The 27,642-nt window shown below is 34.2% G+C and overlaps 1 protein-coding gene across 1 annotated transcript in view; it reads right to left on the reverse strand.

The window, feature by feature from the left end:
* Positions 1-27,642, reverse strand: part of cdh8 (cadherin 8) — a 189,280-nt gene that overhangs the window by 49,790 nt on the left and 111,848 nt on the right. Inside the window, exons 4-6 of the mRNA XM_056461974.1 lie at positions 15,266-15,385; positions 8,023-8,190; positions 5,375-5,562 (exon numbers count right to left, since the gene is read on the reverse strand). Coding sequence (XP_056317949.1) covers positions 5,375-5,562; positions 8,023-8,190; positions 15,266-15,385 — 476 coding nt within the window. The remainder of the gene's footprint in view (positions 1-5,374; positions 5,563-8,022; positions 8,191-15,265; positions 15,386-27,642) is intronic.

Below are 27,642 nucleotides of genomic sequence, written 5' to 3' on the forward strand. Positions count from 1 at the left end.
CATACTTCTCTTCTTGGTTATTTTCTTGAATTTATTGTACTATTATTTGTTTAAGGACATTACTAATTTATTTTAGTTTCATTCATTTTCTTTTGGCTTAGTCCCTTTATTCATCAGGGTCACCACAGCGGAATGAACCGCAAACATATCCAGCGTATGCTTTAGCCGCAATCCAGTACTGGGAAACACCCTTACACTCTCATTCAGACACATACTCATACACTACGGCCAATTTAGTTTATTCAATTCACCTATAGCAAATGTCTTTGGACTGTGGGGGAACCGAGCACCCGGAGGAAACCTACGCCAACATGATTTATTTTATTTTATTTTATTTTATTTTATTTTATTTTATTTTATTTTATTTTATTTTATTTTATTTTATTTTATTTTATTTTGTTTTGTTTTATTTTAAATTTTATTTTATTTTATTTTATAAGTTTGTATCACTCCACCTGCCACATACTGCATTTGTGTCACATAATACAGCTTAATATATGATATTGTTTAACACAAGAACCGCCATGGGTCATTGTATATGACAAATACCAAAACATTTTACCAACATTCTGTTGAGGAATGGCTAAAAAGCATATTATTTCACTGTATCATGCCACTATGTTAACAAAGAAGGGCCTAGAGTCATAACATGATTGTGTAATCTGGTGTTTTATTTTTAAGGCTCTTTTTTATGAAGGCTACACACTAATAACTTATACACTAAAAAAGTGTGCACTGACAATGGCAGTTATAAGTAAGCAAATATATATTTGGTTGGTGTAATATTACAGTGCAATGTTGGTAATCATTTAATAAGATAACCCATGTTATTCATTAAACAATGAAAATAGCCTTCAGACAATAATAAATTTCCACACTGCATGAAATGCCTGATGCAATGACAAACTCCAAAAACAGCTTTACCTAATTATTATTATTATTATTATTATTATTATTATTATTATTATTATTATTATTATTATTATTATTATTATTATTATTATTATTATTATTATTATATATTTTTTTTTCTGGAAAGCATGCAGCAAACTAGAATAAATTGCAAAACTATAGCAAACAAAATGGCAAATTTCTTATTTAAATAATCTAAATTGTAACATTATGAGTATACAGACTAAAACATTTAAATATTGTGTGTTGTGTCTCAGAGACTCAGAATCACTTTCAGATGAGTCGTCAGATGCTGATGTGACCCAGGACGAATCAATTTCGACTTACTTGTGATAATCACTTATTTCCTTACTTGTGATACCTTTTTGGCATCCACAAATCATCTTCGTTTTCTCATTGTCACTTTATTTATTTATTTGTTTATAATAACCACTGATTCAGTGAGTGAAAGTTGGTGGATAACAATGTACAATGTTAAAGCACAAACAGCACATAAATACAAGTATTATATAGCAGGTAAATTTGACCTGCTGGCGTTTTTTTTTTTTTTTTTTTGCAGGGGATTCCCAAACAATCTCAGTTCTACCCCTTAGCCCTTCCCCTGACCCCTACCCTTTATTTTGTGCGTTCATGCGAAGGGTTAGGGGTGTCCCAATTCTCTTTAACTTGAAGGCGTAGTGCTAAGGGCAAGGGCTAGATAGCTCTTGAAACTGAGATTTTTAAGAGAGGAAAATTAAGAAGGTAAAAATATTTCCCAGAATACACCTTCTATAACCGCAGCATGGCTGCACACTGAGTCAGGAGATGCACAAATTAGTATTTATTTAGTCATTACAGCACAAATAAGTCATTATTACAAATTTTTACAACAAACAAGCATATGTTGTAATATATTCATAATGATGTTCCTGTTTTACAGTCATGCTTTAAAAAAAAAAAACCCCTAAATTTAACTATCTACAATTTCTAATAATAACTCTTGTAAATAGTCCTACAAAATACTTTCACATCTGACACTCGAATCCCCTGTCAGAAACGTTGATGGGGATGAGCTTTTTACAGGGTCTGCTATAATGTTGATGTTGTTTTCGTGTGTTTACAGATGAATATGGCCACGGTGTACAGTAAATGCACAGTACAGTTACAAGCTTATTGCCACATTATATCATTCAGATAACATAATATATGTCTTCAGTGATTTCCTGAAGATAAATACCAAAAAATAGCACAACTGGAATAACTACAACTGTCATGATCGTCCATCTCATATGAAGCAAGAGATTGCGATAACATACGGTGACGTATGCGAGTGTTGTAGTGGTATCCCATTTCTTAGGGGTAAAATTTAAAGCGCTTCCCCTTCACACTCTGTTCAAGGGCCAAGGGAAAGGGGAAGGAGTAGGGGTACAAAAACAGAATTGGGATTGGGCCTCTGTCGTATTTTATATAAACAATTTTTTAACACCAGAGAATTGTAAATTAGACAATTGTAGTAAAAAACTGTTATGTATGTAGCATTTACCCTACTAGCAGTTTGAGTTTGAACTTCAAATGTGTCTATTTAGAACAAAAAAAAAAAGCCTATTTGAAAATGTGCTTCAGTTATTACAGAGATGTGAGCTCCAGGTTGTCAGAAGCTGATTGGTGCTCATGAAAGCAGCCTTACCTCAGACAGTTCTGCTGGAATCTACCATTGGCTCTGAAGCACACATCTATAGGGGTAAAAATCAAATATAATGCTAGCAGTAAGTCTTTTGTATTTTTGTGTATTATTTGTTCCAGTTTACGCCGTTTTATTGTTTGTTCTAATATTATGTTGCAACATTTAATTTATTTTTTATAATAGCTGTAGCTGCTTATATTTGCTGTTGTTTTCTTTTTACTAAATATTGTTTGATAAATCATACTGTGATCTTGTGCCGACCCCCGTATCAAAGATGTGCTGATATAAAAAATACAACATTAATGCACACTGATTATTGATTATGTTTACTATTGATGATTGATTGTACAAAAACCTGGAGCTGAGGATGATGTATCAAACTGTTGAATAATGCATATAATTTAAAGCATCTGGAATAATTGTTTTTGTTAATAGAGATCATGTCCATGTCCTTTAGACTAATTCCCTCATGAAATACTCATCATGCTGTTCACATATGCATAATATGCACAGGTTCATCATCATTTACAACTTGTGCATGTTAAACGTGCATTGTCCATATATTTATTTGGTTACACTTATTTTAAAGTGAGAGAGTTGCAGTGAAATGACACTGTAATTTCACAAGTACGGAGAAATACTAATTATACACGTGCATTTATTATAGGGTAATGATTAGATTTTGATTTAAGATTAGTTACTTAATAATTATTTACTCTACACTAGCTGACACAAGTCTTGTCGCCTATGCAAGTTTTAAGAACAACAAATAATAACTTGACTTCTAGTTGATTATTTGGTATCAGAAGTGGCTTATATGAAAGGCAAAGGCCTCTAGATTATGCTTATTTTACCAAAATAAAATATGATCATGCCTTGATTTTTAATTATTTCATTAAGACAGTAAGGTCTGACTTTGCTTAGACAAAAGTGTTGTCACTTAACAGAAATAATGTACAGTATAGAATATAAAGTCATGGTGCAGTGGAAAAGAATTAACATTGTGTATGACTCCCATGAGCTTAGAGGACTGCATCCATACATCTCCGCAATGAGTCAAATAACTTATTAATAAAGTCATCTGGAATGGCATAGAAAGCATTCATGCAGGACTCCCAGAGTTCATTAAGATTCTTTGGATTCATCTTCAATGCCTCCTCCTTCATCTTTATGTCTGGTGACTGAGCTGGCCAATTCTGCATTACCTTGACCTTCTTTGTTTTAGAAACTTTGATGCGGAGGCTAAAGTATGAGAAGGAGCTCTATTCAGCTGAAGAATTTGCCCTCTGCTGTGGTTTGTAATGTAATGGGCAACCTTGATACCTCAGAGTGTTAATGTTGCCATCCACTCTGCACTCCAATCTTTTCATGCCCCCACACTGAAAGTTTGCCCAAACCATGATTTTCCCTTCACCAAACTTGACTGATTTCTGTGAGAATCTTGTTTCCATGCAAGTTCCAATAGGTCTTCTGCAGTATTTGTGATGATTGGGATGCAGTTCAACAGATGATTCATTGGAAAAATCTACCTTCTGACGCTTTTCCAAATGATCAACTTGAAGTCAAGTAATAATTTGTTGCTCTTACAACTGGGATCAACGACAAGACTTTTGTCAGGTAATGTAGTATGTACAGCACATGTGCAGCTGTCACCTGTTTATTTGTTTACAAAAAATATATACTTATGTACAAAGTACATGTGCACCTGCCTCCTGTTTGTTTGTTTGTTTATTTATTAAAATGCAAAACCAGATATATTTATCATGTACAATTTCCATATTTTTGCCACATTGTGCAACACTGTTGCTACACAGTTGCACTAGACGTCCATGTAAGATAAAAGCGCTTCATTGTCCTCTCATCCACTGTGAAGGGTCCTTCATTTGCATACAATGGCCATTCCATATGCAAATATCTGCTGCTACACAAGGGCTGAGAATTGAGCATAGAAAGTCAAGGGGTTCAGAGCTACAGTAGTTCTCAACCCTCAGAACACCTGGACTGCAGTTTTTCTTCCAAATTTAGGTGTTCAGGGACTGTAAGTGTAAGTTTTCAGCTGTGCTAAACTTAAAAGTAAGCATCTCCAAGAAAACAGCCGCTGCAGAAAGAGCACACAATCCAGCAGTGGTCAGACATTTCTTTTACTGCACTTGCAGAAGTCATTCTTAAATCATGTAGCCCGCATTATGAAGTTATGAGCTGAATGGGAAGCCAAAAAAATGATGATAGCCACAGTTTGTTCTGTTATAGTTGTTGCTTTTTGGTTTCGGATCAATAATCTCTATAAAAAAGAAGTTATTGCTATCATATTTTGAGTTTACAGCAAGACCTGCACAATCCTTTCCTTTCCACACACAAACCACAATGAGTGTGACTCTCACAACCATACAAGCACAGAAAAAACTTATCACCACATGACACATAACTCAAAGTGAACAAGAAACACAACAACACCACGAGTGAAAATAAAGCAGCAAACCTTAAAAAGAGTAAAACACTAAACACTAATTTTGTAATTTGCATAATTAATTAATTTGCATGATTAATTCTTTTTTTTTGGAGGGTACGGCACAGTGTTGGAAATTGCATTTAAAATGGCACGCCATGTCAATAGGTTTCCGACCCGTGCAGCACACACTGAGAAGTTCTGTCTCTGCAATATTAGCAGTCATTTGTCATCGGTAATGAGCCACTTTTCATATTTTTCACAATATGCAACCCAGAGACAATCTTGTAACAGACAGTTTACAACTGTTAAGGAGTTTTAATGGCACATTAAGCCTACTTTTCCAGGCTTACCTTCTTGAGTCTGAGGATTCCCTCCTGAGTCTGAGCATCAGTGACAATCTCGAAAACATCCCTCTCATCTCCACCTATGATGGTGTAAGTTGATTTTGCATTTTCCCCAATGTCTCTGTCATTCGCTTTTACTCTTCCTCCAGGCTTCCCGATGCCAAGATCTTCAGGAATGTGAAACTCATAAGAACCTTGAGAGATCACACATAACAAATGAAAAAATATCTGGTCAATTAGGTGACAAAAAGCATTCAGACAAACAATAATTGAACCAAAATATTAAGCAGAGTGTGTTAGACATTTCATTTATCTACAGTATGTGTATATAATATTCTACTACTGTATATACTACGTAGTATTCATTCATTCATTTTCTTTTCGGCTTAGTCCCTTTATTAATCTGGGGTCACCACAGAAGAATGAACTGCCAACTTATCTCGCACATGTTTTACGCAGCGGATGCCCTTCCAGCTGCAACCCATTACTGGGAAACACCCATACACTTTAATTCACACACATACACTACAGACTATTTTAGCTTACCCAATTCACCTATACCGCATGTATTTGGACTTGTGGGGGAAACCAGAGCACCCAGAGAAAACCCACGTGAACACGGGGAAAACATGCAAACACAGAAATGCCAACCGACCAAGTCGAGGCTCGAACCAGCGACCTTCTTGCTGTGAGGCAACAGCACTACGTACTGTGCCACAGCTTCGCCCCACATTGTAGTACTGCTTAAGAATTTTCTTTTCTTTTCTTGTTATCACAATAATGTAAGATAATGTAATCAATTCAATCTCCAAAAGAGTCATTTAAATTTGATGATCTGCCAAATCAGAATTCAATAGAAATATTCCTCATTCATACACAACAGTTTGATTATTAAAATATGTGCCATATTCCAGTTTTAATGAAAGCGAACAAACATGTAAACCAGTGGTGCTCAACCCTGTTCCTGGAGATCGACCTTCCTGCAAAGCTCCAACCCTGATCAAACACACCTGAACCAATTAAATAGGACCTGAACAGCACTTGATAATTACAGGCAGGTGTGTTTTTATATGGGTTGCAACTGAAATCTGCAGGCAAGTCGATCTCCAGGAACAGGGTTGAGCACCCCTGATGTAAACAGTTTCATTGCATTATCGTGGCCTGATCATTTATTTGTTGTAAACAATAAATTATTTTGGTTTTCTTTCTGGAATTAAAGAGAAAGTTCACTCAATAATTGCATTTCTTAAACATTTACTTGCACTTACGTAGTACTAAATTATTATGAATGTACGCAAGATATACTGAAGAATTTTGAAACAAACAAACAAACAAACAAACAAACAAACAAACAAACAAACAAAAAACAGCTGTTGACATCTATAATAGTAACAAAAAGTATTGCCCAACCTCCCCCCCAAAAACCATTCTTTACTATTGTATATATTCCTTAGAGTTCCTTAGAGAAGGAAGAAACTCAAACATGTTTGGAACAAGAGGAGGATGAGAAACTGATGACATAATTTTATTTTTTGAATGAACTATCCATTTAATGTTAAATTAATTATAAAAAAAAACTTATTTTTGATAATACAAAACATCTTTAATGTAGGTTGTTCATTCATTCATTCATTCATTTTCTTGTCAGCTTAGTCCCTTTATTAATCTGGGGTCACCACAGCGGAATGAACCGCCTAATGTAGGTTGTGCTTGGTTTAATTAAATTTAGCTCTGGTTTCTTTGCTAGTGCTATTGCGATGCACACCACAGACCCCCTAGTTTTTCCACATTTTTTTGTGATTTTTTTGCGATAAAAATGGGGTGGTAATTTCCAAAAAATTACTAACAATTTAGCAATTAAAAATATGTATGTAATTGTAAAAAAAAAAAAATGCATTATATTATTTGCATTGCATTAATTAGAATTATATCCTAATAACCATATTAGGTAGCCTACTATGTTAGGATTGCAATCTGAAACAATGACAATGACACAAATAATAAAAATAAAGCTTCTTTATTTATGTCTCTTGTCAAGACAAGATCTAAAACAGAAGGAATTACGCCAATCAAGACACTCAAATAAATCACATGCACTGCGTATGCAGCGTCTATAAGTTATGTAAAACAATTAATTGCAAACTGAAATAAATATAATTTTAATAACAATTGGTTTGGAATTTGATGTTTTATGAGATTATTTACTTTTTTTGCGATTATTTTGTGTTTAAATTAAGGATCGCAAAAATTTGTGACTTTTTGTTGATTTTGCGTTGAATTCAGCGATCGTGGAAAAACTAGGGGGTCTGACAATAATGTCAGAATATTGTAATTAATTGACCAGCATGGTATGCTGGTAAATTATACCAGCATACAGTACTATGCAATACAATCATGCGTTGACTAGTTCTAGATAGAAATTAGGAACTATTTGGTGTCACAAAATTACTTGTTACATTTGATTTACTGGTCAGAAGCTACAGATAACAGGAAATAAATATCCAATGTACTCTGGCATGATTTGATTGAAATATGAATGCAACACAATAAAACAAGTACATTTAAATGAGGCAAAAAAATAGATTTGAATGGAATCCTTTTTGAACGGTAGCATAGGTCATTTTATATAATTTATATAAAGGATTCCATCTTACCTTTTGTGAACTTTGGTGGGTTATCGTTGATATCAGTAAGAGTGACTGTCACAGTGGTGGTTCCTGACAAGCCACCCATATGACCTCCCATGTCTTTAGCTTGAATGACCACAAGATACTCTTCCCTCATCTCACGATCCATCCCTGCCAGAGCCACCCTAATGATTGCTGTAAAACAATCACAACAAATATATTCATTGGTTTTATGTAACTCATATTTTAAACCATTAAATAAAGCATTGAGAAAACATTTCATTTATTTATTTATTTTTTATGAAGAGGAGAAAAAAAGGAAATAAGATTATGCCATATCTTAATATAGAACATGGCGTAGATAAACATGTCATTGTACATTTTGAGGTGTGCAGTTTGCCAAATCTGTTAGCTCTTCCCTTGTCCTTGACACCTAAGACCAGCTTATTCTGCCATGCACTGCCTGTGCCGCTTTCATTTGGCATTGCAAATTAGCTTGTTTGTTTGCAGAAGACTTGTCCCAGCACCTGGAGTCATTTATATTCCAACTGAATGTGAATTATGTTGTCTGTGTCTTATAATCCTTAATATTGTATGCGCCATCATTGACTCTTAAAAAAATATATAAAATGATAATAAAACATAATAATACATGACTAAAATAATAACAAAACAAATACCCAAAGCACACACAGGTAAAAACACTCATATCCACAACACTCAAACCCTAATGTGTCATAAAATGAAAGCTCTGTGTCTCAAATAAAAGCTCTACACACATTTTTAGTCTTCTTAAATCTTCAAAAAAAAATCTTAAAATATTTGTTTTCCTAACATTGCCGATGTTTTACCATACACTTGGTTGTAGATTGAGATTCCCCATCATTTAACACTATCCTTTCATCTTTACAAGCGTTTCGCCCCAATTCACACTGCGATCACACTTTTTTTTACCATCGTGGAGACGATTCCCACTACAATTTGCGAGTCTTATGATGTTATGCTATGTGATGAGCCTAAATCCAGGGAAATCACGATCACTCCAATTAAGTCACTTGGGAAAGTGACAATACATCTTCAATAAACAGAAAAATATGCTTCGCAATAAGTTCAACAATGACCTGGATGACTGAGATTCTTCATAGACATTTAATCTTACACATTCTACAGGTGTCTACAGTATGTTAAATTACTGTTTTATTTTATATATACCGTATAAATTTTTGTATACTATATATATATATATATATATATATATATATATATATATATATATATATATATATATATAAAAGGGGTGTCAACATTAATTGTTTTTAATGCACCACGATGCAGATGCAGACAATTCATTTATTTGTTCTCTCTCTTGCTTGTGGATCCAGACACGAGCGTGTCTTCAGAATGTGTTTTCTCCACCGCGTCGCCATATTTATTGGATCAGCTGATTGCTGCGGCCGTTTAATATCAGAGTCCATGTCACTGTTTGCTGAACAGTGTCAGAGCCGTTCTGACCGTTAGGGCCAATTGCAGCCTTTTCTGTTGAGCGCGTGATCAATCATAGGCATTTAAAAACTCATTTAACAATGGTCAAAAATCAATAAATGCTCATGCTTTTGCTATAAATGCTCATGTTGTTCTGTGCATGTACTTTAGTTTTGTTTGATACATTAAAAAAGAGTGTTTTCTTTGAGGAGGTAAAATTAAAGGCACAGTACATATATCACATGTATTAAAGGACACAATTTTATTACAAATAATCAGGTTTTGACATTAACACCTGCCAACCCGCCAAATGTGGGAAGATTACAGCTGTGGCTGGTTAGACAACCACACCCACTACCCAATGTGGCCAGTTGAAAAAAAAAGTAATTATTTGTAGTTTTCTTAAAAGGAAAGTTCAACAATAAGGATGCTGATCGAAAAGCAGCATGACTGACAAAAACAAAGTATATGAGAGGATGATCAATGCGCATAGGGAGACTCTCACTCACTGATGAGGGCTTTAGTGTCGCGCGCACAGCTGATGTGATGAGCGCAAGTGTTTAAATGCTTGCGTGCTCCAGTTTCCTTGTTTGAAGCAACCGTGGCTGCAAACTGATGCGATCAGTTCCCTTCGAAATAGACTGGACAAAAAGCGATGCTTGCTTTACAAGAGTTTGAGATTCTTTAAAAAATGTCTTTGTGTATGCGGCAGAGGTTGCCACTTTCGCTTTAACTTTGAACAGATTATTAATGAGCCCAACGTTAGCTATGTGCAGGTGATCATCCTTTCACAGTATGTTTTTCACCTGCTATCTTTTACAGTTTTTTTTTTATTCATGGTTTAATTATCATCCTTCACAATAGCATTGCTTTAATAGGAGATTAACTTCCCATTTATGTATAGTGATATGGTGATCTGGGACCTTTTGCCAGGACAGACTACTGTGCATAGTTTTAGATACATGACAAGAATGTTTTTTTAAAAATATTTTCCTTACAACAAAAGTGTGTCTAGTGAAAATGGCGAGTGGCTAGTAGTGTTGAAAAACTACTAGCCACAGTGGCTGGTGATCAAAAAAGTTAATATTAAGCCCTGCAAATAATATATAAACATAAATATAATTATAAATTATCATTTTAATATAGGGCGACAATGTGGCGCAGTAGGTAGCACAGTCGCCTCACAGCAAGAAGGTCGCTGGTTCGAGCCTAGGCTGGGTCAGCTGGCACTTCTGTGTGGAGTTTGCATGTTCTTTCCGTGTTTGCGTGGGTTTCCTCCGGGTGCTCCGGTTTCCCCTACAGTCCCAAGACATGTGGTACAGGTGAATTGGGTAGGCTAAATTTTTTGCAATGTATGAGTGTGAATGAGTGTGTATGGATGTTTCCCAGAGATGGGTTGTGGCTGGACGGGCATCTGCTGCGTAAAACATTTGCTGGATAAGTTGGCGGTTAAATTATATATATATATATATATATATATATATATATATATATATATATATATATATATATATATATATATATATATATATATATATATATATATATATATATATACACACACATATATGCATATATATATTATTTGTTGTGTCAATATGTAAAAAAGTAAAAAGTAAAAAAAAAACGTAAAACAGGAAAAGGGGAAGCTTTTTCTCTTTATCTTTCTTTGGCATTTTATGTGAACATGCAATTTTACTACAATTATTTAATTAATGAGAGAACAGTCATGTGTGAATCCTGTTATATTGTTAGGTGTTGGTTACCCAATAAATATGTTTATTGTTCTTTGAATTTTTCTGTAGCCATTTATTTTCTAAAGTTATTTTCTATAGCACATACCAAACTGTACCGAAACTGTGAATCTAAAACCATGATACATACCGAACCATGAGTAGATTGATCCGTTGCACCCCTTTACACCCCTAATATATACATTTTTATATATTTTCTGTTTAACGGAGAGAAGATTTTTTCAACACATTTGTAAACATAACAGTTTTGATAACTCATTTCTAATAATTGATTACTTTATCTTTGCCATATATATATATATATATATATATATATATATATACATATACATACACACAAAGGAAATAATATAAATATTAGAAAATAATAGAAGCAATGATCTGAAGAAACAAAGACATTTGACAGGAAGAAAGGTAAGTGTGTTTTAGGCCCGACTCTGGTTCCATTACCCATGAATAATTCACGGCACGCATGCATTGTCTGCTAGACTTTTCATGCTGCACTTACAAGTCTTTGTTTCTTGTTCTGTCATGGAGACCAACAGACCACACTAATTTAAGCAAACTAAAAAGGTGCATTTTTAGAGGTGAAGTGCTCTAAATTGTCAACAGGACTATGGAAATAAAGAGCTGCATGAGATGTAGATACAGCTGTGTCTGTGTGTGTGTGCGTCAAACACTGAATATGATGCTCTCACACTGCAATACTCATTCAATTGTCATCCTGAATTATCATTATATATTCAAATTAATTCCTGATGATCATGGAAGCGAGGAAACACAAACAATTCATTTCCATAGGTATTTGGAGGTTTACGTGGATTTTTATTATTGTTTCCCCCTGCTTTTTTTGCATGCCATTAACCAAGTAATGAAATATTGCAAGATGTTTACTTATTTATCAAGTGTGCCTCTTTTCCTACGAGGTGTTGGAAGTGTCAAACGGTTTCTAATGATTGTTTTCCCTTTACCTCTTATTTTTCATTAACATTCATTAAAACATCTGGCTCACTTGAATAAGCCATCTGCACATGTTTGGTAATCAGGAAAATCATGCACACGGCACTCTAGTTTAGGTTTTCACACCTCCTCTCGACCATTTGCGTTCTCAGAGAAAATTGAAATGCATAGGGTTATAAATCAGAAAAGGTGTTCTTTTTAAAGTCTGTTTGTTTAATATGCACATACAATTTGGACGGGACTTGTTTATTGTGTGCTGTTTTATTTTTTCCAAATTAGGAGCTGTTCATTTCCATCTCATTGCTTATTAATGTAATTTCACCATTATTTAATCATGTTGCTTACAGACACACTGTTAACAAGTCAGCTGAAAATGCAATTAGGGAAAAAACAAAGTCAAGGTTGAAAAGGAAGCAGAATGCAGATGGAATTCAAAGATAGCCCTGTCATTTAAATCAGAAGCCGCAAATTGCTTTGTGCGCTATTACAGAACAAATCAGCATCTGTGTGTGTCCTTCAGGTATTATGATCTTGTTTATTTGGTCTTTGTCAAAAATGTATTTCCTGCCAGCAGTAATGATGATCATAATAATAATAATAATAATAATAATAATAATAATAATAATAATAATAATAATAATAATAATAATAGATGACGTAACGGCAAAAATTCATCTTGGTACACGATTCACCATATACAGTTGAAGTCAGAATTATTATTTCCTCCAATTTCTGTTTAACGAAAAGATGATTTTTTTTCAACAATAGTTTTAATAACTGATTTCTTATAACTGATTTCGTTACCACTTTAGAATTACACACTATGAATCATCTATTAAGCATTAGCAAATAGTGAATTCATTATTTGTTAAGCATTAGCTCTACATTAATAGACATTAATAATCAGTTTATAACTGCCAAAAGCTCTGTTCTTGGTTTACAAGCACATTTAAAAAGTGCTAAATAATTATTCGTTAACACTTTAGTTTAGGTCACAATTCATGCTATTAACTACAGGCTTATTACCTGCCTATTATTAAAACTTATTATTAACTGTTCTTTAGTAGTTATAAAGCATGATCTTATTCTGCATCCCTTATTCTACCCAAAACCTAAACACAACTTCCACCTTACTAAATATTAATAAACAGTTCATTTGTAGTTTATTAGGCAAGTAGGGTTAGTTAATGGTTGCTAATACTGTGAATTGTCACCTAAACTAAAGTGTTGCCAATTATTCTTTGATACTTTGTTACTGATTATTTTTCATGACTACATTAAGATTGCATTATTTACAAACTATTTGTTTTTAAGAGTAGTTGCTTGTTTTTAAAATAATTTAGAATGAGTTAGTAAATGATTAATAAATTATAACTATTCAAATTAGCATTGAATATATTATTATAAACTAACATTTAATTTGTATGTTAATAAATGCTTTACTAACTAAATTTTATCCAGTTTTTTGACCTAATCTAAAGTGAGGACAATCCATGCTTTATAAATTAGTAATAAATGACAGTTAAAGACTCAGTATCAATTGAACAAATCTTTGCAATCTTATCTAAAAAAGTTAAAACATTGCCAAATAACAGGAGAGTCAAAATATTATATAAAACTGAAAAAACAACAATTTAATAATTTAACAATATGTATTATGATGCAACATTTTAATGTTATTTAGCGATGTTTAAACTGTACAGTAATTTTATTTCAGCTAAGATGGCAAAGATTTATTTTTCATTTGATACAGTTTCATTTGTGTATCTTCCAATAAATAGAAAGAAATAAAGTCGTTTACTTTCTTTTATTCCTGTTTAGAATTTAACTTGTCTAAACTTGCCTTTATTTGTCATTTATAAGCAGTTTATAAAGCATAAATAGTCCTCACTTTAGATTAGGTCATAAAACTGCACAAAGTTAAGTTAATAAAGCATTTATTAGCATACAAATTAGCTATTGATTTATGCCTGAATAATACGAATTATAAATGTTAATTTGAATAGTTTATTAATCATTTACTAACTCATTCTGAATGATCTTTAAAATCCAGCAAATTCTCTGAAATAACTGGTTTGTAAATTATCCAAAATGTAATTATGAAAAAAGTATGCAAATACAACCATTAAGCTCATTATATACAGTTGAAGTCAGACTTATTAGCCCCCTGTTTGTTTTTTCCCCAATTTCTGTTTAATAGAGAGACAATTTCTAAACATAATACTTTAGTTTGTTCTGTAGACTATTGAAAAAATATATAGCCTAAAGGGGTTAAAAAATTAATGTTTTTTAAAGAAATTAAAATTGATTGTATTCTAGCCTAAATAAAACAAATGTGACTTTCTCCAGAAGAAAAAAAAACATATCAGACACACTGTGAACATTTCCTTGCTCTGTTAAACATAATTTGGGAAGTATAAAGAAAAAATGGGGGGCTGATAATTCTGACTTCAACTGTATATGTGCTGTATAGAGCATTTATATCTGCAGTTATAAACTGCTTACTGAAGTATATTAATGTAGAGTTAATGCTTAACAAATAAAGACTATTTGCTAATGCTTAATAGATGATTCATAGTGTGTAGATATTACAAAGTGTTACCTTGATTTCTTGTATCTTTACCATGATAACAGTACATTATTTTTTACTAGATATTTTTTCAAGATACTAGTATTCAGCTTAAAGTGACATTTAAAGGCTTAACTAGGTTTTTTATGTTAATTTGGCAAGTTTGAGTAATTAGGCAAGTCATTGTATGACAATATTTTGTTCTGTAGATAATCGAAAAAACAAATTCCTTAAGGGGCTTATGATATTGACCATAAATAGTATAAAAAATAAATAAAAACTGCTTTAATTCTAACCAAAAATATTATCAGACACACTGTGAAAATTTCCTTTTATTTATTTATATATATATATATATATATATATATATATATATATATATATATATATATATATATATATATATATATATATATATATATAAAGATAAGATAAAGATAATGCACAATTCCTATGATTCACAACGATCTGGACATTGCAGCTAGCAACAATATAGCTGACTTACCAGTGGTTTGGTCAATGGAGAAATACGGCTGGCCTTCTAAAATGCTGTAGACCAGTTTGGCACTGTTTCCATACACCGGATCGTCCGCATCACTTGCCGTTACTCTTGTCACTGACGCACCTGCAGAGAAGAAGAGAAAACAATCATCTTCAATAAACAAAAATGACTTGCAATGAACAAATAAATCAATTATTTCCATTTACCGCACCGCTGCATCCACGTTCTCAACTTGTTTTCTTTGTGAACATTGTTTTTTTTTTCTCTCGCCCTACCGATGTTTCAATAACACCCCTGGCCATGGTGTAAGAGCTTCTCTGGAATAAACTCATAAAAGTGTGTTTTGTTGTTCAGATGTGCAAAAGCGTTCGCTCAAGCTGTGAGACTTCCACGATGAAAAACATCACAGCTCCAGGCCTTAACAAGATCAAAACGAAGAAAAGTCAGACAAACAAACAATCCGTGCTGCTCTCCTAACCTCCTCTTCATTAACCCATGGCTTGGATGAATTCAGAAGAAAGAGGAGAAATGAGAAGCGCAAAGAGAGAGAGAGAGAGAGAGAGTGGGAGAGAAAAGGAGACGCTAATGCTAAACAGCTCACTGACAGTGCAGATGGTGTGGTAATTGTTTGTAAAGCATGTTCTACGGTTCTCTGACAGCTTGGTAAGCGCCTGACCAGCGAGCGTGCTTGTGCTTCAGCTACAGGTATCTGGAGCTGTCGGAAACAGCAGGAAAAATGTCTACTGTGAGGACTGGGGTGTGCGCGGCTTGATTCAGGCCTAAGTCGAGGCACTTTTCCACCTCTCCCTGGAGCCAGCCCTCACGTCTGCACTCCGGTAAACATGAGGTAATATGAGGTAAGGTAACCATCTTTGAGAGAAAGCAGTGAAAAACGAAAACATGAAATAAAAATACTAACACAGTGGATTAAATAACAAGGGCTTGATCGATAGTTATTTTCAGATGCCAAATATCTTAGTCCCTGTTTTAGCCTGAAAATATTAACATTAATCTTTCAGTTATTTGATAACTCAATACACAATAAGTGGACAGCCAAGACCCATTGGTGTTTCCTCCTGGTATTAATGTGTTCAAATGTCACTTCAACAAGACTCTTCCCTCATATTTTGTCACACGCTGTCTGACTTTTGTAGATATGAGAAACACAAAGAGTAATAGTGAATGAACAAAACTTTGTTAGATGTAGGAGAGCAAGTGAATGAAGAACATTGAGATGGCAACTCAGATTTCCTTTTTGTGTTTTAAAACATACAACAAAGTATTAATAGCTTTTTTGCTGCGCTTTCTTGTCCCACAACATGTCTGACGGTGTCCGTATCTCTCAAAGTTGTTTAGAATTTAATGTTTAGAGATGGTGTGACCAAAGTCCCTGGAAGAATTCTATAGTATTTGGTGTGACACAACGTGTACCTGTGGGTGCCTTTGACACTTTGATGCTTCTTACGTCCTTGTCGCAGCACCAGTGGCACCGAAATTTCTATTCTGATTGCGTGATTCTGCTTGTTCTCTCTCTCAGGTCACATCAATCAAAAGAAAAGGGCCACAGACATCGATAATGTCAACAGATTGGACTGTCATAGCAACTGGCTGAATGTAAAGGAGGACTAAGCAAAATTGTTTCTACTTTATAATTAATGTTCTCAACTCTTAGCAGTACAACTTTTAAATGAGCACAATTGTTTGTTTCAACATTTTGTTATAATAATCTTCTAATTTCCATATTTGCAATGCCTGTATTTTGGAATTTTTAGCAGTCCACTTAGAATCCAACATGGAAATCATCTTTGTTTTTTATTGGCATTGTTTTGAAATTCAAATGGAATTTACATGCCTGTGTTTTTATATCTGTAATAAATATGGCTTTTAAGCCAACCGTTTGAGGATCTTGATGGTTTATTTCTTCATGTATGTTGTTTACATGAAGAAATCTATTACAAGTTAAGCAAAAATTCTGATAAACAATCATATTTTAAATTTAAATAGTTTCTTTATTTTGAATTTACATAAATTTTACATTTGAATAGCCAAAAATGTTTCAGTCGTTTAATTGCGATTAATAACGGGTAATCTCGATTGATTGCAAAAAATGTGATTAATTCGTAAAAAAAATGTACTGATTGACAGTACTAAAAAATACGCTTTTCGCCTCAGTCTAACAGGGTTGTGCTTATTCTCGTAATGAGTTATGGGTGTGTTTTGAGCATAACGTGCATTAAACCAACCAGTCTCATTTCCCATTCGCTTTAAGAGTCATTTGCGCCATGGCGCATTCATTATTTACATGGCGGACAAATATTAGCTTGTTTTTATTTAAACAAATATAAATATGCATATAATAAATAATACTGCTAATAATAATAACATTATACAAATGCGGATTGTCATAAATAAACAAAAAAAAAAAAAGCCCCCCCGACATGAAGAAGGCATGGAGGTAGTGGTTTTTATATTTATATAGCAAATAATAATTTTTGTAACACTTTAATCCTTTAATTTTTTTTCCATATGTAAAAATATTTGTGAATTGCTGTACATACTGTGTGTATTAAGCAATGCTTAAGCGTTTGGACCTGCACAGGCGCATAACTAACATGCACTGCACAGGACTTTACACCAGTTTTTAGTTGCTGGTACAGTCAATTTCAGTTCCTTAAAATAGCAACGTGCCAACAATGCACTCACCTCCAGGTATGAGTCCACAAAGTGGAGCAAATGGATTTACTATTTAAACAACGTGGTGCAAAACATAAAAATTACTGTTGCGCTGGTCTGAAAATAGCAACAAAGACGCCTTATTATGCCGCGTGTATGATATGACCCCATGTTTTTTTTACTATTATTATTATTATTTATTTATTTTTTATTACAAATTTCAAATATGAAGAACTTACACACTATAATCTACAACAATATAGTAAATCTGTGAGGTGGGAACATTATTTTCTCAAAGAAATATGGGGAAAAAGAAACCTAGTTTAAGTACCAATTCTCATTATATGAGGTGGCTTAATACCTGCTTATTACGAAGATGGCTGTTTATAATAACTAACAAAGTGCAAATAATGCATGATCTTATATATTCCTAACCCTACCCAATACCTAAACACAACTGCCACCTTAATAACTATAAATAAGCAGCAAATAAGGAGTTAAAAGTCATAGTTTTGTTAATATCAAACTTTGTACCCGGAGGAAACTCACAGGAACACGTGGGTAACATGCAAACTCCACACAGAAAAGCCTCCTGGCCAACTGAGCCACAGTGACATTCCTAGTTATCAATATATTAAAAGTTCAATATATTTATTATATTTATAAGCAGATATGTCAAATATTGTCAAATATTGTCAAATATGACCTCACCCCTTTATTGGTTGACCAATAAAAATAATATCTAAATTATGGTCAAACTGATAAATATTTTCAAGTTACATAAATAAATACTATAAACAAATTCTTTGTATATTTAAGCATTTTTCAACAACTGACTTCAGTTTAAATCCCTGTTACACATGAAACACGATGAGGGAAATATGAGCGATTCACCCCACAGGATATCTGTTACTTGACAAGCACTACTTCCTTTCACTCAACAGGATCTTCACATACTGCTCTGTGTTATCAAATGCTTTAATTACATTAGCCATGAATATCAGTGTTTGTGTTCTGAAAATGCATGTGTACGTTGATGGCACAATAGTCTCCTTATCTCAATCCCAAACACCGCTAACAGTATATGATCTCTTTCTCCGCACGGCCCTGGGGAGGTACTCTATGGCTCCCTTTGCGTAAGACAGCTGATTCATGTTTAGATAAAAGCAATCCCTTTATCTTTATCCAGGACTGAAATATTCCTCTTTATTTACTCAGCGTTTCCTCTCAAAGCTGCCTTAGAGGCAGAAAGATTAATAAAGACATTACTGTTGACTTGTCGAGCACTGAAAGCTGCTTGATACCACAGTTGTCTCTTCTTCTAGCTACTGTGTACCGGACAGCTGTTATAAAAAATAAAAAACTCAAAGCAGAAACATCAAGCACACCTTCCAAACAGACATTCGTGGTCTTTAATCTGTTTTACTACTGTAAGAGCTTCAAGTTCGGGCCCAGTCTTTGTTTTGCAGGGAGTGGGAGGCCATCGGAAAACAATGTAATGGAATTTTGTAATGAATGTCTTTACTTCGCAATGCATATAAAAGGATGAATGCTGCATTAATAATGGCTTATTAATGACTTCCTTTTTTCCAGGAAAGAGCAATGGTGTTAACACAGGACAACTAAGGGCCAATGTGCTAATTAGCAAATGTGTCTTTACAGTATCTCCCCACCTCTAGCAGCACAAATATAATAATAATGAAAAAAAAATACAGTACAGCATTTTTTTTTCACAGAATGCAGCTATGCAGCATATTAAACAAAGCCTAAAAAAAGAGAAGACAACCATTATAAAAAACAGTGGAATCAGTGAGGCATGAAATAGCTCCTTTCCCCCCTCTTGTGCAGAAGTGAAATTTGCCTCTCTTCCTCTGATAAAAAGAATGAGGGATTAGAGGAACCTTCCACTGGCTGAGCTCCAAATCAGTACAGATTAGCCTGTCCTTGCATTGCACCATCACATCCAAGACTCGTGGGTACCGGTCGGTGACACCCTTGGGTGGTGATCACTGGCGGAAACTTGATATGAGGAGGCTATCTCTGTTTGCTTTCTGTTTCGACCTCGGGAAACCCATCCTGAGGTAACCAGAGATTATGCCAGCTCCAGTTTAGAAGCAGTCTCTAGATACTAGATGATCCTACCACCTGTAACATGATGACAGCACCAGAGAGGACCTTATATGGCACCGACTCTAAATCTTGAAAAAACTTTTAAATCTTTTAAAAGGCACCTATTATACCCTTATTTCAAGATTTAAGATACATCTTTTGTGTCTCCAGAATGTGTCTGTAAAGTTTCAGCTCAAAATATCTATCAGATTATTTATTATACACTGTAAAAAATGGCCGTGATTTCAATGGTAAAAAACTGTAAAAATGCTACAGTACAAATCCTGGTTAACGGTATGTTTCCTTAATATATACGGCGATTAACCGTAAATTGACTTTCCCAGAATTCCCTGTATGGCACATCGCTTTTTGTTGACATTACTATGGATCTTTTTAGTTGTTTCCCCATCAGTTATGTACATTAGAGATTTATGTTACATCTAATGTTGATAAACAATGTTTATTTCATGACTTTAATTTTAAGCGTGTATGCGTAACAGTATGCGTTACCATACTGGTGTTTAGTAGCTGTGGGAATGACACTGAGCATCTTCTATATATTGATACACTTTTCGCTTGTGGTGTTTGTGCAGTTGTTTGTGATGAGCATTGGTTCATTATGTAACTTCCTCATCACCACCTGCATACGGGTGTGCTATAGTGTCTAACTGTGTAACAAAAGATGTGTAGATGTTGGTAATTAAAAATACAGACAGATTACCTCTATAAATAAATAAAATACGGTAATTTTCCTATTAAAATGAGAAATTACTTTTACGGTTTGTACCACAGCTGCCGTTTTTTTACCGTACATTTTACGGATTTATTTTTTACAGTGTAGCTTTCAGAATATTGGAACTTTCTGCTCTGAACACAATGTAGCTGTTTTTGTTGCCTGTGCCTTTAATGCTAGTTCTCCCCACCCACTGTTTCCATGTGCCTGTCAGAGTGTTACTCAATCTTGGCCTCGGCTGCGTCTGATAAACAGCACAGTGACAGACATTAAGGAAGCAGATCTCTTGTAATGTTTGTGAGAAATACTACAGTAAGAACTTTACCAATGATTATTTGATGTATTTGTTGTGGAGTTAATGAGTCAATAAGAATGATGAGTCAAATACAGTTACACAGCAGACATACACACAAAGCGCACATGTTTAACTTTGCACTGTTATTGCATGCAAATGTGACAGGATACACACTGCTGTGTGGATATCCGTTATGTTAATGTACAAAATAAACCTGATTTAACGTCCACAAAGCGGAATTGAAGTGTCTTTGTTCATTTTTATACTGCCATGTGGCTGTGGTGATAAAGTAATGAAGGTAAAATTGCTGTAATTCATCACAAACATGCACTGTTTAAAAACGTTTTAAACTTGTGAAACTCATTCTTGATCACATTTGATGATGATTGATGATCACAGAGAGCTGAACAGATACTTTAACCCCAGTTGCTTTGCGCATGTCCTGTCTTACATGTTAATGTGCGGCTGTCAATCAATTTGGTGGGAGTGAAAATTGCACTTCTACGACACATTGCAGTGGGCCTCAAAACGGGAGGGATTTGGATCCTATTTTAACGTCAGGAAATTTAAAAAGAAACTTATTATGTTTCTTTCACTCCAATACGACAATGGACACACTATACTCACACAGAGTTCTGTCCAAACAGCTTCCAAAAGATGATTTTAATCATAGGTGTCTTTTAAAAACTTACACTTTTTCTTAATTTGTAGTCATGATCACATAATGTAACCCTCATTTAATCATGTTAATTTTAATTGTTGACTGTAATTGTATGATTGCATTATCTCAAAACTATGCAGTTTTGATATATGGACATTATTTTGATATTGTAACCTCTGCTAAACACATTACACCATAAAACAATAACCGTTAATTAATAGTTTCCATATTTCGTGAATAATCTTTATTTTCAGTTTATTTACAGTTATGAATTGCATTTTGAGACCTTTATTTCTGCTTTGTTGACTTTTGTTGTTGAAAGTTCAACTTTGCAGTTATTTTAATGACATTTTAGTAGTTTGAAACAATGTATTGTATGTAAATAATAAAAATATATGTATACAGATGGTTAAATCTAATAGTACTGTCAGTTTATTGTCAGTTTTTTTGGCAGTTTATGTTGTACCATAATTTACAAAGCCAACCCAGACAATATCTCAATAAAACTATTTAAAATATCAATAAAAATCACTCTTTCAAACCCATCTACATCAACATTTCTTATAGGAAAGATCAAGGTCCTGAAGTCCTGAAGAAGTCAAACACAAAAATTGCTAATTTACAGATATGTATTACATTCTTTCTAAAGTTGCTTTGAAATATGTCACACAAAAATGTGATACAAATAAAGAAATGGAAATTTCAAATAATTTCTTCTGCACAGAAGGAAGTGATTAAAAAAAAATACAACACAACATTAAAGTTAACTTCATTAGAAGAACTAAATGCTTGTATCTGTTATAATCTAGATTGACTGAAGGATTTATGTGGTATGCCATATGAAATATTTTTCAATTTTCAAACCATTTTCATAAAAAAACCCACCAAGAGTAGGTCTTCAAAAACATTTATACAAAGGTATATTTTTAAAAAAGAGGGGTCGTCTTAGGCCATGTTTACACGGATGCATTTTAGTTAAAAAAAAAATAGAATGAAAATAATAATTGTCCACACTTGCATTTCCTCTAGCATTTCTGAAAAGGTCTCTGTCCACACTATACCACAGAAAAATGTACATCACGTGACTATACATGCACTCTGGTATGCGCTGAAAGTTGCTTCAGACGTCTGAGCTCCAGGCAGTCAGCGGGAGCTCTTAGCACTCCTCCCCAGGAAAGAGGAGCACAAGTGAGCCAGTCCATCAAGGATCTGCCACTGGATCTCATCTCTCTATAGCTGTTAAACATAGAATATAATTCATCTTGTGTACTGTATATCTAACAATTCTTTGGTGTTTTGAACTGATTACTTGTTCTCAGGTAAAGTGTTTTGGCTGAGCACAAAGAAAAGTTAATATATAAATTTATATAACCACATACACTGATTCTCAAGCATTATTTTAATTATCATTTTTGATTATTGGGGGATTGTTGGGGGGTTGAACACTCCAGGGTAGTGTGGACAAAAGGTGTAAACATAGCAAAAGTTATGCGTTTTAAAACTAAGATGTATTAGTGTATACAGGGCCTTATAAAGAGGGTCGTCTTTAATTAAATAAATGAAAAACATACTAACACCTACAATATCATATCTAAAAAATGAAAAGCAGGGTTCCCTGACAAACCTCACGAATAGTTGATTTCACTGACCCATTCAGAGATGATACTTAGTTTGCTTGATGCAAATCCTGTGCATTTTAATCTAAATATTATGACATCTATTGCATTTGGGAAATCAAGGGTGCTTCACGACCCTTCCATTCACAGGAGTTGCTGGAGGATCAGAAACAGAACAGCCATAAAAATCGTATTTGTGTCTGGAGAAATGTCAACTGCCTGCTTGAAACACTGCACCGGGGCATTGGGCCTAATGAAAAAATAAAGGGAAACTGCTCTTTGTACTTACTGCATACATGGATGCAGTGAAGGAAAATCAATAGCAAACCTCCTTATGAAGCCAGCTTCGGGTGGGTGGTGGATAAACACTGAAGTGTGCTATTGTCAGCTGAGCTATGGAAGAGATTTGGGAGAGCAGAATGTACTCTGTTAGATAGGTGTTTGCGCATCACCAACTTGGCTCCCCTGCACGACAGAGGTTTCATGTATATTCATGAAGTCACTGAGGAATATGGGGGAAAGCATCACCCCGAGCAGGCCACTGCATGTCCCCGGGCCAGGCCACTTCCAAGCTGTTTACATCTCAGTGCTTTTGCTCCTATAGCCCAGGGCCATGCTGTGCTTCTCTGTGGTTCTGTCTGCGGTGGCATCATTATCCGCTGGCATATCCGCAGTAGCTTTAGCACGATCACACTCTGTGCCAGCGGTTACCGAATGGTGTGAATCAATTGGAAGTAGGAAAGTTATATTATACTTGTCAGGTCATTTCATTCGATTGAGCGAAGCTCTTTAAATGTTGTGGTCTCTACGTGATATAGCTCAAAGCACACATACATCACTATCTTGGCTTCAGCTGTGACCGAGTGTTCAGAATTTTTCAATGATAAGGAGTGAACTGCAACTAAATGAGGATGTACCAGGCTCTGCTGTAGATGTGCTGCTAATGCTAAGTGATATTCAGAGTTTGGCTGGCATTTTTATGTCATCATTTAAACTGAAAACCTTTGCCAAAATGTAAAAATTCAGTACTATTTAACTCAACGTGAAAATTATATCAATTATAATAAACAAAGCAAAAGCTATTTTAATGAAGTTATGGGTATGATGACAATAATCAATTGGTAATGATATTGACTAGCTTTAAAAACATTTGCATACAGACTGAACTTGGTTCTTGAAGACATTTATAACTGGAACTACCACAATGCTACTAGAAAAGTACTATAGCAGCTGACAAAACACTAGACTGTACCGTAATGAAAATTTGTCACATTAAATGTTCTTTCAAAGCTTCTACTGAATTATGCTTTGAATGTCTGTTGTCATAGGGTAAGTTGATACCATAAAATTATCATATGTCTTAATAAATACGCTATAATTGTACATTGTATATTAGTTATTAGATCATAACCATGAAGGTGCAGCAAGCAGGGAAGCACATTTTTTTACCGCTGTGAAAATGTCTTTGAAAATTTGAAAGATATGTCTGAGGTATTGGAAAGCAAAGACTACAGAATACACAAGACATGTCACTCTTATAGTTTTGAATGGGAAAAAGTGTAATGGTCAATATGGCGAATGAATCCCCGCTTACTAGTACAGGAGAAAATCAGCGATCTCTATAAACGTTTCTCCGGGGAAAATCTCTGACCAGATGTGTGCTTTTACAACAGTTTTTTGTGGTCAACAAACACACTGGAATCTCAGCGAATACTTGCTTCACAGACATAAGAAACACATCCAAATAAAGCTTGAAATCTATACTTTTAAAAGTACCAAGTGCACTTGGTAGATGATTTGTAATCTGTATGAAACAAACACGAGGTACAGTTCATCCTGTTAAACGCACATCACATGGCAGCAACAACTCAAATGCCCACAAACTAGTAAACAAAGAGTTCTTGTTATTTCTGGAGGAGATTCACCATAAAGACCAAGTTGTGGATTACATCAGAAGACCAAAGGCATCTGACAAAGCTTTATCCTGCGGATGATATTGTGCAACACAGCCATAAATGAGGTTGGTGTCGTGATCTCGTTCCTTTTGAGTGCGCATGCGCATTAGCTTGGGCAACCTGAAAAAAATCCAGATTTTGTTTGATTCAGATGTTTAGAAATTAACCTATGAGATAGTTGTTGCTTAATTGTATTGGTGATTCCAAATATATAACGTATTCATATGCTTGGCAATTAGATTTGAAAAATTTGATGTTTCCCCATTCAGACATGAATTCAGTATACTGCCCAGGAGGTGTTTCAAAGAAGTGAAATGACTTGCCTTAAAGCGACTTTGTGGAAAGTTATGTTTTGCTAGCACAAAGTTGCTAGGAAACAGACACACATATTAAAAAGAACAGGAAACATAGTGAATGCTGAAATGCATGTGGTCAATTTAACCATTATGACCATTCAGTGTAGAAATACCCAGAACTTTTTTTGTTTTGTAATTTTATAAAATATCAGGGTTAGAAAAAATATGCATTATGCAATATGCACATTTAGGGAAAAGTCAGAGTACTATTGTTGTATGGGTTTTACAGTATATTAACAAAGTTGAAAGGCATATGACAGTTCTAGTGTTTAACAGTTGATGATAAATAATCATTTGACAAAAAATGTAATGACAAAAAAGAAAAACAAAGTTGAAGTTGTGTGTAGGCATGGGATAATAACCGGTTTCAAGTTTTACAGTGGTTTGGAAAAGTCAAGGTTTTAAAACCACTAAATATTCTCTTATACCGTTCTTAAGGTATATATATATATATAATATATGTTTTTTTATGTTTTTTTTAATGTTTTTTTTTTATGTGTTGTAAAGAAATCTGTGTTTTTGAAACTAATAAAGGAAACAATGACTTATTTGAAATATTTAGCCTGACATGTTTACAGTTCTAAAATATTATAAATGTTAAAATAAAATATATTGTGTTCAAAGGGGAAAAAAAGTTTTTGTTTCTTACCCAGACATTTAAACATAGCATATATTAGAGCAGTAATCACAATAACGTGAATCCGTGGTATTTTTATCCAAGATCATCATACCATCAGAAACTTATACCAGCCTATGCCTAGTTGTGTGTGTATAAATGACAATCCAATGAAAGAAAGAAACACCTATATATTTATGTCACCCTACTTTGTCACCCAACACATTTTTGAAAATGTCTAACCAGCAATTGTGCATCCCACAGTATTACCAATTTCCCAAATGTAATCATAAAACAAAGGGAGTATATTGGCACTATACTCATGTTTGGCCAGTTAGCTAAACGACAATCTTCACTAGCTAGACAACATTTGGCAGATCTAGCAAATAACTTCACCCTCAAACATTTGTTGAGTCAACCAGGTATCTTGTAAACATGACTTTCCACGTTCCCTGATTTATTCCTCTAGGAAATAAAGAAAAGTCAGCCAATCAGATTAGAGCTTGCCAGTTTTGTGTGCATCAGACGTTCGGTGAATGGACTGCTGGAGGTCTGAGACTGATATTATCAGTGTGGCAACCGAATGTGATGAAGCTGGCAAAAGTCCACAATGGTCTTTAGAGGTTTCTTGTCTTTGACTTGAATTCTTGAAATGCGGTCATTTACAAACATCGAGACCTCAGGCCAACATCTAGATTCTGATCAATAAAATTATAAGCTGTAAAAAATGTAGATGGCATATGTTACATGCCGCATATTTCCCATTTTCAAAGAAATTCTTCACAGTTTCTAGCATTTCAAGGCAATGTCAGGCAAACAGATCTGGGATAATGAGTGGTTCTATGGCTTAAATGGGCTTGTTTTGGGTGTGCAGCTGAGCTAGGCAGGAGCCGTGGCTGGAAAAATGGCTATCCCATCATGGTACCACTCAGCTTCCTGCTGAAAGCTATTTACTCATGTCATCTGCCGAATCTGCGGCATCTGGAATGGGTTCACTATTGGAACTTTCAGAATCAAAATGGCTTTAGAATGTGGCACCAAAAGGACTTATATAACACTAGAGACTAAAAAAAAATACAGTAAAATAAAATAAAATAAAATAAAATAAAATAAAATAAAATAAAATAAAATAAAATAAAATAAAATAAAATAAAATAAAATAAAATAAATTAAAATTAAATAAAATTGTCACAGTTGCAGGTTTGTGCGCTTTCCGGAGTATCTGTTTTGTCACGTGGGTTTGTTTTGTTTGGTCGTCCACATGTATTTGTTTGGTCACGTGTTATAACGGCACTCAGCTGTTTGATTAGATCACTAGCTGAGGTTCATTATTGTGCCTATATCTGGGCTATGTTTCTATGTTTCC

Source organism: Danio aesculapii, chromosome 7 (genome assembly GCF_903798145.1).
Source record: "Danio aesculapii chromosome 7, fDanAes4.1, whole genome shotgun sequence".
NCBI lineage: Eukaryota > Metazoa > Chordata > Actinopteri > Cypriniformes > Danionidae > Danio > Danio aesculapii.